Raw genomic sequence first — 17,622 nt, forward strand, 5'->3', positions numbered from 1 at the left:
AACCCCACCTAAAGAGCTAAACTGTTTTCAGCTGTGCTAACATGATTGTACAAGGGTTTTCTAATCATCCATTAGCCTTCTGAGGCAATGAGCAAACACATTGTACCATTAGAACACTGGAGTGAGAGTTGCTGGAAATGGGCCTCTATACACCTATGGAGATATTGCACCAAAAACCAGACATTTGCAGCTAGAATAGTCATTTACCACATTAGCAATGTATAGAGTGGATTTCTGATTAGTTTAAAGTGATCTTCATTGAAAAGAACAGTGCTTTTCTTTCAAAAATAAGGACATTTCAAAGTGACCCCAAACTTTTGAACGGTAGTGTATGTTAACCATTTTCTCCAGCCTTTCATCTCATCTCATTATCTGTAGCCGCTTTATCCTGTTCTACAGGGTCGCAGGCAAGCTGGAGCCTATCCCAGCTGACTACGGGCGAAAGGCGGGGTACACCCTGGACAAGTCGCCAGGTCATCACAGGGCTGACACATAGACACAGACAACCATTCACACTCACATTCACACCTACGGTCAATTTAGAGTCACCAGTTAACCTAACCTGCATGTCTTTGGACTGTGGGGGAAACCGGAGCACCCGGAGGAAACCCACGGGGAGAACATGCAAACTCCGCACAGAAAGGCCCTCGCCAGCCACGGGGCTCGAACCCGGACCTTCTTGCTGTGAGGTGACAGCACTAACCACTACACCACCGTGCCGCCCCTCCAGCCTTTCATAAAAAAAATTAATTCTTCCTTCATTTTCAACTTGTATGTATGATTTTCCATCACAAGTATATCGTCTATGATTGACAGCCATTTTTTGTGACTGGGTGCTTCAGTCTTGAGCCAGTTCTCAGTAATGACCTTCTTTCCTTTTTTGCTAGGAGGATCTTGACCAAATATTGGTCTCCTACGTACACGGTTCCTTCCAAATGTCCATTTTTTAAAAATAAATCCCCCCAAAACTTCCTAAGTTCCTGAAAAGGTTCCTCTTGGGCACAAAGACATCCATCAAGAAGCTTTATCATTTCTCCAGGAGGCATGTTTACTGCCACCTTCACGTTCTAGCAGACGTTTTAAATGACTGTAGTGTCTGAGGAGCTTCAGAGACACTACGATCTACGAGCTTTGCTCTTTTCCCCCTCAGCTACTTCTGACCTCAGCACAGCAGCCGGCCCTGTCTGTTTTACGGCTGATTATTGCCTCGGATTTGCTTTAAAGGCAGAAAACTCAATTATCATACGGCTGACTGGTTCCATATTCCAGAAACAACTAAATTAACTAGCGTTCTCTTAAACGGCTGTTTTCCTGATTGATTCTGGTAATAATCCTTAAGACCCAAATGTGGAAAGTGGACACGTCTCTCTCTCTCTCTCTCTCTCCCACACACAAAAAAAAGTCTCCCACACATTCCTCAGTTAGATGAACATATTTCTCGAGTGTGTGCCAGTGTTGGTTTTGGAGATTGTTCCTGTGCAGAACGGTGCTGTGTTTACTGACAGGCGAGTGTGTGACCCTGAGCTGTAGGAGATGTTGCCCCGGTCTGCCCCTTTGTGCCCCTCAAACACATTCATGTCTTGCAGGGCTGATCGCTTCCTCACTGGAGATGAGATCAACCCGACCACCATGGATAATTTAATTCCAGCGCAGATCTTGTACGCTTGCTTTTGCAAAAAGCCTATAGGACCGTCTGAATATTAGAGCCAGGTGTGTTCGATTGGAGGTGAAACTGTTTTCTTTACATTGGGGCAGCAAGTCAGAAATAAAATGGAGGACTGCAAGAGGACGTCTGTTCGATCACTTCCACACCTATTCGTCAGAATCTAAGCAAAGTTGATAGCTGTGGTTTTGATGTTGCAAGTAAATAAACAAACCGAAAAGAGAAAATATTGGCTGAAAGGGCCGTAGGGTTGAAAACATCTTTGTAGAAAATCGTTAAAAAAAAAAAAAAATCACCCAGACATGGAGAAGATGGACCTGGTGCTCAATAAATGATTTTAATTATTAAATAAGCTAGCAGGTTACCCGACGTTGCCTGGGTTTTGCAAAATTCTGGGTTGCCCCCAGACCTTCACGTCAAGTTTGGTGAAGATCCATCGAGAAATGGTGACGTTAACCCAAGACAAACAAAAATCCAAACATTCCCACCAGGGACGCCCTGGGGCCCAAATATGGAATTTCTGAGTTCTGCTAAATTGTGGCCATCTCCTGTACCTATGTGCCAAGTTTAGTGAAGATCTGCCAAGAGTTTGTGTTGATAAATGTAATGTGAAAAGCATTGAGGGAGGGGGTGGGTGGGTGGATGTTGTGCCCCCCAGGGACCTCCCTGGGGCCTGTACATGAATTTTACTTCTACTTTATTAATTGATAAAGCGTATTTAAACGCATCACATCAATATAAATAAAACATATAAATACAAGTAAGGGCGGCACGGTGGTGTAGTGGTTAGCGCTGTCGCCTCACAGCAAGACGGTCCGGGTTCGAGCCCCGTGGCCGGCGAGGGCCTTTCTGTGCGGAGTTTGCATGTTCTCCCCATGTCCGCGTGGGTTTCCTCCGGGTGCTCCGGTTTCCCCCACAGTCCAAAGACATGCAGGTTAGGTTAACTGGTGACTCTAAATTGACCGTAGGTGTGAATGTGAGTGTGAATGGTTGTCTGTGTCTATGTGTCAGCCCTGTGATGACCTGGCGACTTGTCCAGGGTGTACCCCGCCTTTCGCCCGTAGTCAGCTGGGATAGGCTCCAGCTTGCCTGCGACCCTGTAGAATAGGATAAAGCGGCTAGAGATAATGAGATGAGATGAGAATACAAGTAAGATAAAACTTATAAAATAAATTAATAGAATAAATAAATAAAATTAAAGCTCAAGGCTATAAATAATATATATATAGACCCCTTCGCATGTTTGTAAACAAACCGACCGTTGCCAGGATGCGTGCGCAACCTGGACCCAGAAACAATGGCGCTGCCCATAGACCGGCATTATGAGCTGTCAGATTATGCAAAACAATTGTCGTTACAAGATCAAGAATGCTACATAAATAAGTTAACTCTAACAAGTGGACATCGCCTACCGGATCCGCATTTAATTAAAGAGTGGACGGACGATGTTAGTAAGTTCCCTGGTATACAATGGCCAGATATACAGTATACTCGTACCTTTTTGACAAGACTTCAGTGTACACCCACGAAAAACTTCGTGCCTACAAGTCTTTAGACGCATATGATTGTTATGATGGCACAAAATCTGGACTGCTTGAGTCAAGCGAGACCTCTCTTACAAACAAAATTGCATGCAAAGCTAAGTTAACATGCTAACAATATTCATTACATTGTGTAACTATGACCCAGCTAATCAGACAAACGCTACCAAAGTATTTTGCTACATCAATAAACGAAGAATAAAAAAGAAAGATTTAATAAATAGCCTGATCTTACCTGTGATGAAGTGGGCGCTGCAAACCCGTGCATTTTTGATAGTGCTTTCATCCCAGTCTACACGTTTGATGGCTTGTAGCCATAGACGTCGGCGATTTTTTTTTGGAATGGGTGAGATCCTGCTGGAATTCTGTACATTTTAACCCCATCACTGCTACGATTCTGACACCCGACAACACAACAACTAGGCATTTCTTCCAAATATTTATTCTCGTCTCTACCGTCGCTGAGTCTTTTTTGGGTCCAGGCTGCGCGTGCAATTTCCTCTTACGTATGAATGACGTTTACTGCGAAGGGTCTATATAATTTTAAATTTCTTAAAGCCACCTTCCATTTTCAATGAGGTGATCATTAAATATAAATTGTAATATAAATTAATATAAATATAAATTTTGTTTATATCTGCAAAATTCCGGGTCATCCCCAGACCTACTTGCCAAATTTGGTGAAAATCCGTTGAGAAATGGCGACGTTGGCTCAAGACAAACAAACAAACTTTGCCGCTTATTATATAGAAGATAACTAGATTATAATGTTTGGAGACATCTTTCAGTTATTCCATAAAATCGAGTCGTACATGAGCTGATAGCCAACGAGGCGCATAGCACCAAGTCGTCTATAATCCATGTATGATGAGATTGAGTGGAATAACTGTTTTTTTTTCTATCAACATTCACTGGATTTTGAGAAACAGAGCATTTTTATTTTTTACAAATTCAATAAATAAAATCTTCATACAAAACGTCCGACAAAATAATTTCTGCTTAGAATGAAAACAAACCGGCGAAATGACAGGAGCAATTTGTGAAAAATTTGATGATAATTTTTGAAAAATAAAAAAAGATATGTTCTTACCGTCAAATACTTTCATTCTATATTTTGTTGCTTTTTAACTATATTTTTTGGTGTTTTGTTTTCGAGTAAAGTTTTTATTTCGTCCTCGGTTGGTTCAGCAACACACTCCGCCATTTTGTTTTTCTCTACTCATGGTATATGAGCTGATATCCTAGTAGTAGAGTAGCCAATCAGAGTGCACGATTGCTCATATCCAGTGAATGTGGACAGAATGAATAAATAAATATATATATATATATATATATATATATATATATATATATATATATATATCACTACAGCTCTGTCTTTTGGATCAGTTAAAGCTGGGCATACACTGCGATTTTTTCAATCGCGGTATTCAGCTGCTGCTCACACTGTACGAGTGAATCGCAGGGGTAAACAGCACGCAGCTTACGATTCCTGTTCTCACACTATACGATCCGATGCTCGGATGCGATGCTCAGGATTTCAAACAGGTTTGATTTTCATCCGATCGATCGGGAGGAGGTCGTGAAGTGTTAATCGCTTGTCGTTACCCCATGTATACTACACGATCCGAGACGCACGATTGAGCCAAAACTCGGCCCGATCTCCAAAATAGTCGCACGAGTGAAAATCGTGTCAAAATCGGGCCAAAAATCGCACAGTGTATGCCCAGCTTTAGTCGGAAAGCTGCAAACCAGAATACACAGCATGTAAGGAATGAAACACCTATGGGTGTGCTATTATAGCAAAATAATCAAAACAAGGTCATGTGATGTGGCCCTTCGCAAATCAGACTTCCTGTTACCTCCAAAACAAGCTAGTTCCTGTTTTCACTTCTGCTGTAGCAGCTATAAACATTCATTCCTCATCAGAGTCTCTTTTTCCTTCTCTTGAAGTTAATCAATCAAACAAACAAAACCAGATTGTCATGTTCGTGAGAAAACACAGAGAGTAAACATCGCCGTTCTGATGACTTGGCGGAAAATTTAAAGTTACCTCCAAAAAATATTTAATAAACATACATCTCCAGAAACCGCGTGGGTTTCCTCCGGGTGCTCCGGTTTCCCCCACAGTCCAAAGACATGCAGGTTAGGTTAACTGGTGACTCTAAATTGAGCGTAGGTGTGAATGTGAGTGTGAATGGTTGTCTGTGTCTATGTGTCGGCCCTGTGATGACCTGGCGACTTGTCCAGGGTGTACCCCGCCTTTCGCCCGTAGTCAGCTGGGATAGGCTCCAGCTTGCCTGCGACCTTGTAGAACAGGATAAAGCGGCTAGGGAAGATGAGATGAGATGAGATGAGACATCTCCAGAAAAGCCCCTGAGTATGTTGTTACTATAGATGTGATTATGTAGAAGAAAACTAGCCTCAGTGAGACTGGAGCTCATTCTGGCCACTGCTGTTGTGTGTGAGTTTGAAATCTGATCAATCCTGTAGGAGGATGAGCAATTTTCATGAAATTGCATATGACCCATGTGTCGCCGCATCCATGGTAGGTGGCTCCACCTGGTGAACAACTCTTGTTGGAATATGTCTTTAGAGTCTTCTGGATGAGTTTCAATGAAAACGTCTCAGCAGTTTATGAAGAGCAGCGTTTAATGTGACGAGTCATCCAAAAATTTCACACGCCCATAAAATGTTAAATATGACAGGTGGCGCTACCATCTTGACAACTTTTATACAAACCAACTTGGGGAACATTCCATATGAGTTTGATCAAAATCTGATCAATCCTGTAGGAGGAGGCACAACTTTCATGAAACTGCACGTGACCCCTCTGTAGCCTCATCCATGGTAGGTGGCGCCACCTGGTGAACAACTCTTGTTGGAATATGTCTTTAGAGTCTTCTGGGTGAGTTTCAGTGAAAACGTCCAAGCAGTTTACGAAGAGTAGCATTTAATGTGACGAGTCACCCAAAAATTTCAGACGCCCATAAAATTGTAAACAAAAAATCATAAATAATAAAAAAAAAATTAACTGGATTTTGAGAAACAGAACATTTTTCTTTTCTTTTTTTTCTTTTAATTTTATTTTCAGTGGGTGGTGCCACCATGTTGACAAATTTTATACAAACCAACCTGGGGAACATTCCATATGAGTTTGATCAAAATCTGATCAATCCTGTAGTAGAAGGAGTAGCGATTTTCATGAAATTGCATGTGACCCCTGTGTAGCCGCATCCATGGTAGGTGGCTCCACCTGGTGAACAACTCTTGTTGGAATATGTCTTTAGAGTCTTCTGGATGAGTTTCAATGAAAACGTCTCAGCAGTTTACGAAGAGTAGCGTTTAATGTGACGAGTCATCCAAAAATTTCACACGCCCATAAAATGTTAAATATGACAGGTGGCGCTACCATCTTGACAACTTTTATACAAACCAACTTGGGGAAAATTCCATATGAGTTTGATCAAAATCTGATCACTCCTGTAGGAGGAGGCACAACTTTCATGAAATTGCACGGGACCCCTCTGTAGCCTCATCCATGGTAGGTGGCTCCACCTGGTGAGCAACTCTTGTTGGAATATGTCTTTAGAGTCTTCTGGATGAGTTTCAATGAAAACGTCTCAGCAGTTTACGAAGAGTAGCGTTTAATTTGACGAGTCACCTAAAAATTTCAGACGCCCATAAAATCGTAAATATGACAGGTGGTGCTACCATCTTGACAACTTTTATACACAGCCACCTGGGGAACATTGTGTGTGAGTTTGCTCAAAATCTGATCGCTCCTGTAGGAGAAGGAGTAGTGATTTTTGTAAAATTGTGGACGCACGACGTATGATCGCATAAGCTCATCTGGCCTGGTCTACAACAACAAGTGAGCATGTTGAGTAAAATCCTACATCAGAGCTGCTGTCCAACACTTTCTGACCAACCAGAATCGAGGATTCAGCAGCTGTGTGGAGTAAGAGCCGACAGAACGGCCGAATGTTTATAAAATACGCGCTAATGGACTCACCGTATCCGAACCCGTGCTGCGTTCCACACCGCTCTGTGGTTCCGCACTGAATATGCTTACTCATTTAAGAGCCTGTCATTTTTCAGTGACTACTCGCCCACCACGGGTTTTGACAGATTGAGAAAACATCTCGTGTCCCCCCCTACGGGCAGCGTTTTGATTGGCACGTGTTCACCCCGTATTCACTCCAGCACCATGGCCTCGCTTCAGATTAATAGTGGAAAAGCGAACGTTTGATTTCATGACCTCACACCATCCGCTAATGGAAGATCGGTTTACTTGGCGACGTTTGAGTGCTGCTTGTTGCCAAATACCTGTCACCAAGACGTTCTTCCAATCCGAACGGCAAAAAGCGTGGCGATTATTATTAACCTCATATCCATCGTGTCTCGCTCAGGTTTCTTCTCGTTTGAAACTTGCCCTTTTATAGCGATGTGGAGCGAGCCGAGCTCGCAGCTGCAGCCCAAATCCCAATGTTAACTGCTATAAAAGACTCGGCCAAACTGTTGCTTTTATAAAAGCAGCTTGCGCTAGTAACTTTCATCTCTGGATGCTGTTGTTTTTCCTCCGATCCGTCATTGGCAAGCTTCGGGAGTGGATCTGGGAGGTCCAGCAGTCGGTGATCACTAACAGAGAGCGGCTTAAAGGATAAGTCTCAGAGCATAAAGCTGGGAGCTTCCCGCTTAAAGCCACGCGTTAATCCACATCAGCTGGATGTGTGTGTGTGTGTGTCTGTGTGTGTGTAATTTAAATACTTCATCATTACAACAGGAAAAGAGTACGTCAAACAGTTAGCACATAGTACAATTGGTCAGAAGGTGCTGATTCATTTTCGATAACAGTACACCATCATATGTGTGTGTGAGAGCAAAAGATTGGAAAAGATACGGAGGCAAGAGAGTCAGTCAGCCCTATGACCTGCATCCCCCTGACTGCCCCAAGGTAAAGCAAGGCATTGTGGGTTCAGGTTCTCTCCTCCCTCCCTCTCTCGTACAAAGGAAACGAGGCCACATTGTCCCAAGCAGTTCAGCCGTACAGCAGAAACAAAACCCTGGTCTTTCATCAAGCCGTGACGCCTGACCCACAGCTCTCCACTCGCCGAGGAGACCCTCAGATCCAATCCCGTGCTCAAGCTTTCCCTTACAAAATGATTTATGCCCCAGTCCCACTACACCGATAACTATAACTATACCTACAGCCCTGACTCTCCCTCTGCCTGAATTTAGTTCCAATCTGGAGCAGAAACACCACAACTATAATCCCAACTATAATATCGCTTGGTCCTGACACTCAGGGAAATAAACGCATGCAACTTAGGAATAGTCATGGAAGTGTTTTCCAAATAGTAGCACATTATTATTATTCCGGATCATACTGTACAGCTCGGACTCCAAAACAACCCACGTACTCACTCCGGTGGTTGATAAAACACGGATAGGTCACGGAGTACGGAAATATAATTTTATAAAAAAAGGATACGAAATACAGAGTGGTTACAGATTTTAATACGGATGTATCACGGATACTAATAATTTACGGACCGGTCACGGACGTTTCAGTATATTACAGATTGGTTACCGATTTCATACAGATGACGCATCACGGATAAAAAATTAAGAAGTTTAAAACTATTAAATGTCTGGACTGCTGAAGTTCATAATGAAAATATCTTACCTGCATTTGTGTGTTTGCTTTCTTACTTTATTTACTGTTGATATTTCACGGAAAATAATCACATATCCGTGAATAAAAGATCCGTGCTTTGTGTTATTTTTTATTTGCCGTGAATCTGTATTCCGTGACTTCATGATGCAACAAGGATGTACAAAGATGTTCAGGAAAAATATCACGTGCTCAGACAACGTCACATGGAAACAATGACGTGATTGGTCAGATGTTTTGTCGGATCAGGTCCAGGTTTGGAAAAATGGCTCCAGAAGCAATCTCAGCGATACGGATAAACCCAGGCCTGGGCTACAGGGATCGTTATCGGTCTGGTGTGAGCACCGACCACATAAACTGCAGGGGACAGAGTTATTTATACTGTAGTTATAGTTGTAGTTATTGGTATTGTGGGACCGGGCCTTAAAGGAACAGTCCACCGTACTTCCATAATGAAATATGCTCTTATCTGAATTGAGACGAGCTGCTCCGTACCTCTCCGAGCTTTGCGCGACCTCCCAGTCAGTCAGACGCGCTGTCACTCCTGTTAGCAATGTAGCTAGGCTCAGTATGGCCAATGGTATTTTTTGGGGCTGTAGTTAGATGCGACCAAACTCTTCCACGTTTTTCCTGTTTACATAGGTTTATATGAGCAGTGATATGAAACAAGTTCAGTTACACAAATTGAAACGTGGCAATTTTCTATGCTATGGAAAGTGCGCACTATAATGACAGGCGTACTAACACCTTCTGCGCGCTTCGGCAGCGCACCGATATGGAGCTCAGATATCAATGCGCTGCCGAAGCGCGCAGAAGGTGTTAGTACGCCTGTCATTATAGTGCGGACTTTCCATAGCATAGAAAATCGCTACGTTTCAATTTGTGTAACTGAACTTGTTTCATGTCACTGGTCATATAAACCTATGTAAACAGGAAAAACGCGGAAGAGTTTGGTCGCATCTAACTACAGCCCCAAAAAATACCATTGGCCATGCTGAGCCTAGCTACATTGCTAACAGGAGTGACAGCGCGTCTGACTGCGTCTGACTGACTGGGAGGTCGCGCAAAGCTCGGAGAGGTACGGAGCAGCTCGTCTCAATTCAGATAAGAGCATATTTCATTATGGAAGTACAGTGGACTGTTCCTTTAAGCCTAGCCGACTTTAAATCTCGAGACGGACGTACTTGTGGCAGGTGATGTGTTGTTTGTTTGTGCAAACACAAAATTTCACATGAACCTGGAATATCCCTTGACTGCAGATTTAGCAATAAAACACATCAGGGTATGCTGTTTCAGGAAAATAATCAATGCCAGTGTACTGTGGTAGTGCTTCCAGTCTGAAGTGGAATATTTCTCAATAAACAAAGTGTTTGATTCCATTGTCAACAATTACAATTTCTCACTTATTAACAAATCAACCTGTGATACTTTTTATCTTGTTATAGTTACGTTCATTTATACATAGTTGTGGAACGTCTGAGAAACAAGTTAGTTCAAGTTACTTCGCTGTTATCAATTATCAGTTAGCCTCACTTTGTTTTCATCTCATCATCTCTAGCCGCTTTATCCTGTCCTACAGGGTCGCAGGCAAGCTGGAGCCTATCCCAGCTGACTACGGGCGAAAGGCGGGGTACACCCTGGACAAGTCGCCAGGTCATCACAGGGCTGACACATAGACACAGACAACCATTCACACTCACATTCACACCTACGGTCAATTTAGAGTCACCAGTTAACCTAACCTGCATGTCTTTGGACTGTGGGGGAAACCGGAGCACCCGGAGGAAACCCACGCGGACACGGGGAGAACATGCAAACTCCGCACAGAAAGGCCCTCGCCGGCCACGGGGCTCGAACCCGGACCTTCTTGCTGTGAGGCGACAGCGCTAACCACTACACCACCGTGCCGCCACTTTGTTTTCATGTTATGGAAAAACTTTAAACGGTAAGCCTTCAGTGCTGAAGGTTTACTGTACAAAAAAAAAATCTGACAGAACAATTTGGTAGAAATATTAGCGCTTTTGTTAAAAAATCAATCAACACCAATCAACTAACGAATCAGAATCAAGCATTTAATGCCACCGTGTTATCAGCGTGCGATGACAAATCGTGATATAAATTTATGACGATTCAAACTCAATGAAATAAAAAATGAATCGTGATTATTATCAGGCTGCGTAAGTTTTTCTGAGCTGTAATTTTGTTTAGACAGCAGAGGGTGCAATGCTGTACAATCGCAGGAATACGTGTGACTTCAAGCTAGGCAGAAGGAACACAGCTCTAATACTGTGAAAGCACAGACGCACACAAAACCCCCCAAATCTAAACTAATAAAGAGGTGTTGTGTGATTGACTGAATAAACAAATTTCATAAGAAATCAGAGCTCTCTTTTTACACACCGCTGAAAGATAAAGAAAAGAGAAACAAATGGAGGGAGAACAAATGTTCATAAATGTTAATTAAAGTGACACAGGGAGGTCGATGTATTAAAAAGATGAGTAGTGCCCTGTGGAACTAGAATAACCCCTAGGTACTTGAATCACACGCTGTATTGCCTGCTGCCTCATACCTGTGAAGGAGAAAGAGCTGGGAAAACGCCGCGGGCTAATGTTTACACTTGGGTACGGAAACGGCCAAAGTTTATCCTCATATAATATTATAATGAGCAAGGTCGCAACAAATATGGTGGAACCGGCGGCCTCTGACACAGAAGCGAGCGCTCGAGAGCCAGCAATGTTTACTCAGCAATGTCCGATACTTCCTTAAAATCGTCGTTTTTTTGGTCTCGATTTAGGAGTCGTCATTCGATCTGGGCGATCTGCCATGTTTGCTGTGGCTCTGTAGTCACGACCTCTGACCCACGCATGACCTCATGTAACTTTTCTGAACTGGCTGCTGAGCGAGCGGTTTGTAAACAGACTAACACATGGTGAGGACGCCCCGCATTAGGAAATAAAATGTATTGAAACAAGATGATGCATACCAGCTAAGGGGATGAATATCAGCTCGAACAATTCAGAAACGGGAGTGGATTAAATGATTCCTGAACCAGCACATCGACACACCTGTGTCACTTTAAAGTGCATATTCTGGACCAATTTCGGGTTTTTTTATATGAAAGTAGGGCTGTGCGATATATCGAATATACTCGATATATCGCCGAAAATTCTGTGCGCGATACATAAAATTATTATATCGTAACTATCGAGTATTTTATGGTCATCTTCCGACTTGCGTTCGTTTCGTGTTTGTTTAAAACATTTCCCGGTGGTTTTCTCCCTGTCCCTCAGGCAGTAACGTGAGAGACTGCCTAAGGGTAAAGAAAACAATAACGTCACGCACTCGCCAACCAATCCCAGGCGACATCTCGGTGCTGAAAGGAACTTCCGGGAAGATATTCTAGTTTCGGTTGTGTTGCCAGATTGGGCGGTTTTAAGTGCGTTTTGGCGGGTTTTGAACATATTTTGGGCTGGAAAACGTCAGCAGTATCTGGCAACACTGCCGGCGGGAAGATTTCCTGGTTCCGGTTTACAGCGCTGACTCAGTTCGTGCAATCGCTGGTGTTGCATAGGCTACCGTGTAAGCTCAGTCAATTTCAGCAACAAATAAAAAATGGAAGTGGACGAATTGGTTCCTAAAAGAACTAGTAAGGGGTCAGTCATCTGGCATTTTTTTTGGATATCGCGAGGAGGACATGGAGCAGCAAATGCCAGTTTGTAAAGTGTGCAAAAAAGTCCTGTCATCACGAAAGGCAGCAGCCGGAATTATACACATGAGAGGCAGAGCCAGAAAACATTCAGTTCAAAAGTGTGCAAAGAGAAAAATTATGTTTTGCAGATCTCTCTCTTCTCTCCCTCAATCTCTCTCTCTCTATTGTGAATGTTCCAGTGGTTCTCAGTAGTCAGGTTAATAGCTTGGAGATCTATTTTTTAAAATAATTTAATGAATGAGCACTTTTCTTATTTAGGCTAAATGTCTTTCTCAGTGTCGAGCTTGCACTTTATTGATTTGGGCTCTGAGCAGCTCTGTATTGTGTTGCCCCTTTGTTGCAATTTTCAAGATTGTTTTTGCAGTTTGTGCCACATCTTTGTTGAATAAAAATAGTCTTATTTCAATTCAATTGTGATTAATCACTAACATGAAAATTTAAAATGTGTTGTTGAAAACCACCTGTAAAGTTAACCAAGAATGTTATTTAATCTGCAGGGATTGTAGTGAAAACAGTAAAGAGTAAAAGTTAGATTTCATGGGGTCCTTTAGAGGAGATTTCAATATATCGAGATATATATCATATATCGTGAAACGGAGAAAATGTATCGGGATATTCATTTTTTCCCATATCGCACAGCCCTATATGAAAGTATGTCCCTTTACACACTCATCCAGAAGGGTAATTTTGCACAAGGCCATCTGTCTACAACAGAAAAAAATAAAATAACAAAACGCGTCTGGAAAAATCCCAAGGGAGTCTGGAGCCAGATTCGTGACGTCACCTGCGGAAACGCCAGCAGGCTGCGAGAGCTTTGCATGGTTTCAGTGCACAGCCTGTGTAGACCAAGCGCTCCCATTTCTCTCTCATTGTCCGGTCTTTTGGGAAACGATGAGTACTAATCCCATCAAGATTGGTGTTGCTACACCCTCCTACGATACATCTGTTAACCATTTTAATAATTACGCGATGACGTTGAAGAAATTTGCAGAAAACCACCAGGTCGTTTTCTCATAAACAAACCAGCGCTGACGTAGGATTCAGAGGGAGGCGTCCCACACGCGACGTCACGAAAATCAATGTTTGCCGGGAAATCCAAATGCCAAGTTTTTTCAGAGGCGGACCAATTCGCCTCAGATGGCTTGATTTCAACTGAATTTTTCTGGTATTGTGCAAGGTAAAAAAAACTGCAGAGAATGCAGAATGTTACAGATATTTGACCAAAGTTTAATATAAAATAGGAGAATTACATTGATCTTCCTCCTAAATTTACCCATGATATGCACTTTAAGAAAAGGCTGATTTGTTTAACTTAACTTTTTCATTTAAAAAAAAAGAATATTTTAGTTAATAGGTTATTAGATTTTACTCCAGTTTTTACAAATGTGGGTCAATAATTATTGTTGGTTATTAAGAAAATGAAACAAAAGTTTGTTTTTAATTTAACAAAAGGGATATTTAAATTGATAAAGAATAGGAAAAATCAATGCTGTAATTTTTTCTTAATAAAATGTTCTTTATTAAACTTATTTTTTCAAAAATTGTAGGAAAATTGAATCATGACTTGCGTGAATCATTACGTGTCTACTGTGTTATGATTGCCTCTCAGGCAGATATGCAAAATAATATATCTGAGTAGAACTAATGGGTCGTTCTTCAGTAACAGAATTACATTTACAGCAAAATGTGGTAACTTTTTTTTTTTTTAAGTTGCGGTACTCAAGATAATGGTATTAAATAAAAATTTCACACTCTGTGGGGCTCTTTTGACCCTAAAAAGCGTCGAAAAAATTGGCTATGTTTAACTCTGAGCGCAAAATCTTTTATGAGGAAAGAAAAATCAGTAACGGAAATACATCAGAAAAAACTGAACTTTCATTTCTTAACATTCAAACCGAGATTTCTCTGAAGTGACATTTGCTATAACTGTGGTGATGATTTTTAAATCTGGTTTTCAGTCCATTTTGCCTTGGATTCCAAAATCACTGAGCTGACAATTTAAAGCTAGACTGCCTTTTGATTTCTGAAATGTGGTCGTTGTGATATATATTTATTTCTGTAACATCTCACAAAATATCAGGCCATTCTGTAGCTGGGAAGTTATTTAATTTGAAAGGATTAAAGCAAATAATGTGCATGAAATCGCTTGCTTGGCGCAGTCAAGCAGACCGAGGAAGTCCATGTGTGTGTGTGCGCATGCGCAGGTTTACCTTTGAGCGTGCACTGACAGTTCCATCATTCTGTCGCTAAACGAACAGCTGATCACACCGAGGTGCTCGCTGAGCGCCGATATTTATTACTCTGGTCCTGCTTTTCATTTCCTTCGTATATAACATAACGTCTTTTCTTCACGCTTTCTGTTAGTCGGTCTTTCACGTTTCATTCGCACGCTCACATCCTCCATTTTTCTCTCCCGTTTCAAATTTGTATCCCACAATGCCTTGCGCGAACAGGGAAAGCCCACCACGTGATGCATGAAAAAATAGCAGGAAAAAATAGTGGAGAATTTAGGGCCACATGGCTCTAAATTCATTAATTGTTCGATTTAAAATAAACTAATAAAATTGGAAGTCTGTGATTCGAATTCAGTGGCTTTCAGTCCACTAAACAATAATAATTAGGTGTCGGGGGAAAATTCTTTTTATGACCTACACTTGAAAAATCTGAAAGGCAGTCTAGCTTTAAGGCCGTCTTAATAATTTCATAATCCTGACCTCTCTGCTGAGAAATTGCCCGAATCTAAATTGTGATTTGATCATTGTTTAGTCTCAAAAAAGTGCTGATTTATCTCATAATGGACTGCAGCAGGAGATCTGTGTAACATTAAAACCCATTCTTTCTCTGTCGCCAAACATAGACAAGTCCCACTCCATCATATTTTTGTCGGGAATCTCCCAACCTCAGAGAGGCTGAAAGGCTTGAGGGATTACTTACGCTACGCCATTGTTGTCTGTAAAACCGGTGCATTTTTCGACCTTTTACAGAGGTGCTTGTGTCAAACACTGGCTTCCTGTAAACCGACAAGCACCAGTGTGTGTTTATTCAGGTCAGCTCTTTAGGCCAGATTGTGAAATATTGTTCCATTGTGTGTCGCCGCTCCCGCGCTGTATCCAGTTACGCATGGGGGAATTATCAGTTTGCCAGGCGGCCCTTCAGGCTGTGTGTTGGACGAGCTGACTGCCGGCTGACTGAGCCAGTGTTTATATTGCAGGTCACTTCCTGGGCAACAACACAGTGATCGATGTTCTGAGAAGCCAAGGCTTCGAGGTGGAGCACACGCCAGCTGGCCAGCCCATTAACAGGTAACGCACACTGAAACACACACACACAGATATCCAGTTCGCCTTGAGGACACTTTAACACCACTGGAACCAAACCACCATGACCACGACGGATTGGATTCTACAGATATCCCAGATATCCCTACTTCAGAGAATAACACAGAGGGACTCCGCAAAAGCATATTTAATTTGACAATTTTGTCCAATTCCTTGTTTTTAGCTTTTGTTCCAAGTCCACATCCTTGATCCCGATCTCCTGTGGGAGTATAGTGTTTCTTAAACACTCTCAGACCCACGAGCACGCTAATCTGCACTCTTATATTTCCTACCAGCGTCAACACAATTAGCTCACAAGCTATTGCGGTTTTAAATTCGCTTCTTTGGCTGGAATCCTCTCAGGGAAAAACGGAGAACAGGAAGAGAAGGAAGCGGACATGCTCGGGACAAATTTGTCATCGCACCATGACTTTCTTATAAAGCCTGTGAAATGGTTGAAAGGCTGTTCAGCCATATTTCATCAGTTACAGCGGTGTAACGTTACACGTGCCACCGCCTCATTTGCAAGCTAGCCCTGCCCCAAAGGCTTTGCGTCTTGTTTGCTTATTTCAAGGCCCATTTTCGTGGACTGGAAATCCAGTGGAAATTGTTTTGTGAGCGCTTCACTTGATGCTTGATTCTTGATTCTTGATGCGATTTCATGGAAACAGATGTTCGCCTCAGTTCGGCCTCGTCTGTGAATAATTGGAAAATTTTCCCAGTAATAAGCCTCCCTTTGGTTCCCCCCCCGTGCCCGTCCATGTCTCTGATCGTCGTCAACAGTGAACTCAAGGCTGCTTTATTGGCCCCCTCCTTCCAAAACCAGCCTGAGCCAACAAACCAGGGAACAAGCCAAGCAGCTAATGCTTAATAGCGGCAGCTGACTGTAATCCGCTAATCACCTAATTGAGCCATTTGGAGCTGCGATGGTGGCGATTTGGCTGCAAAAATAAACCGTGTGTCAGAGGGGCAGTGTTTATAGAGTAAGATCAGAGTCAGGGTCGTGACTCTATGGCCTCAATCAGGGATCTCTGGAATCATTAGAGAGTGAAGTAAAATGGAGCCTCATTGCTCTTAAAGCCTGAAGTGTGTAACCAATCCTGATGGGATTTACAGGGGAAACGTTTCGGCAGGTCATCGTCTGGGGTCGAGCAACATGGAACATGTAAACTACTGTTTTCTGTTCACTGTACAGCAAAGCATGGAAGGTTTACTCCGATAAATCATCATTTATCATTTATAATATAAATGTAAAATGTATTTTTTAATTTGTACACTAAATGTGCTTCGGTGTAGAAACAGTACAGAAAAAAATATACCGTGAAAGTATGTGCAGTCAGAATTATAATAAAAAAACAAAATAAAAGAAACAACATATATAGCTAGATATATAAATATATTTAACAGTTATTCCACGAAATCGAGTCATACATGAGCTGATATAATCCATGTATGACAAGACTGAGTGGAATAATTGTTTTATTCTATCCACATTCACTGGAGTTTGAGAAATGGAGCATTTTTATATTTATTTTTTGCAAATTCGATCAATAAAAACTTTATACAAAACGTCCGACAAAATCATTTCCGCTTAGAATGTAAACAGCCCGGTGAAATGACAGGAGCAATTTGTGAAAAATGCAATAATAATAATAATAATAATAATAATTCTTGAAAAATAAAGATACGTTCTTATCATCAAATACTTTTATTC

General features: G+C 41.9%; 1 protein-coding gene across 1 annotated transcript in view; it reads left to right on the top strand.

Moving 5' to 3' along the window:
• trabd2a (TraB domain containing 2A) overlaps positions 1–17,622 on the top strand; it is a 172,688-nt gene that overhangs the window by 122,309 nt on the left and 32,757 nt on the right. The window contains exon 5 of the mRNA XM_060913286.1: positions 15,803–15,893. Coding sequence (XP_060769269.1) covers positions 15,803–15,893 — 91 coding nt within the window. The remainder of the gene's footprint in view (positions 1–15,802; positions 15,894–17,622) is intronic.

The sequence above is a fragment of the Neoarius graeffei genome, chromosome 28 (assembly GCF_027579695.1).
Source record: "Neoarius graeffei isolate fNeoGra1 chromosome 28, fNeoGra1.pri, whole genome shotgun sequence".
Lineage (NCBI taxonomy): Eukaryota > Metazoa > Chordata > Actinopteri > Siluriformes > Ariidae > Neoarius > Neoarius graeffei.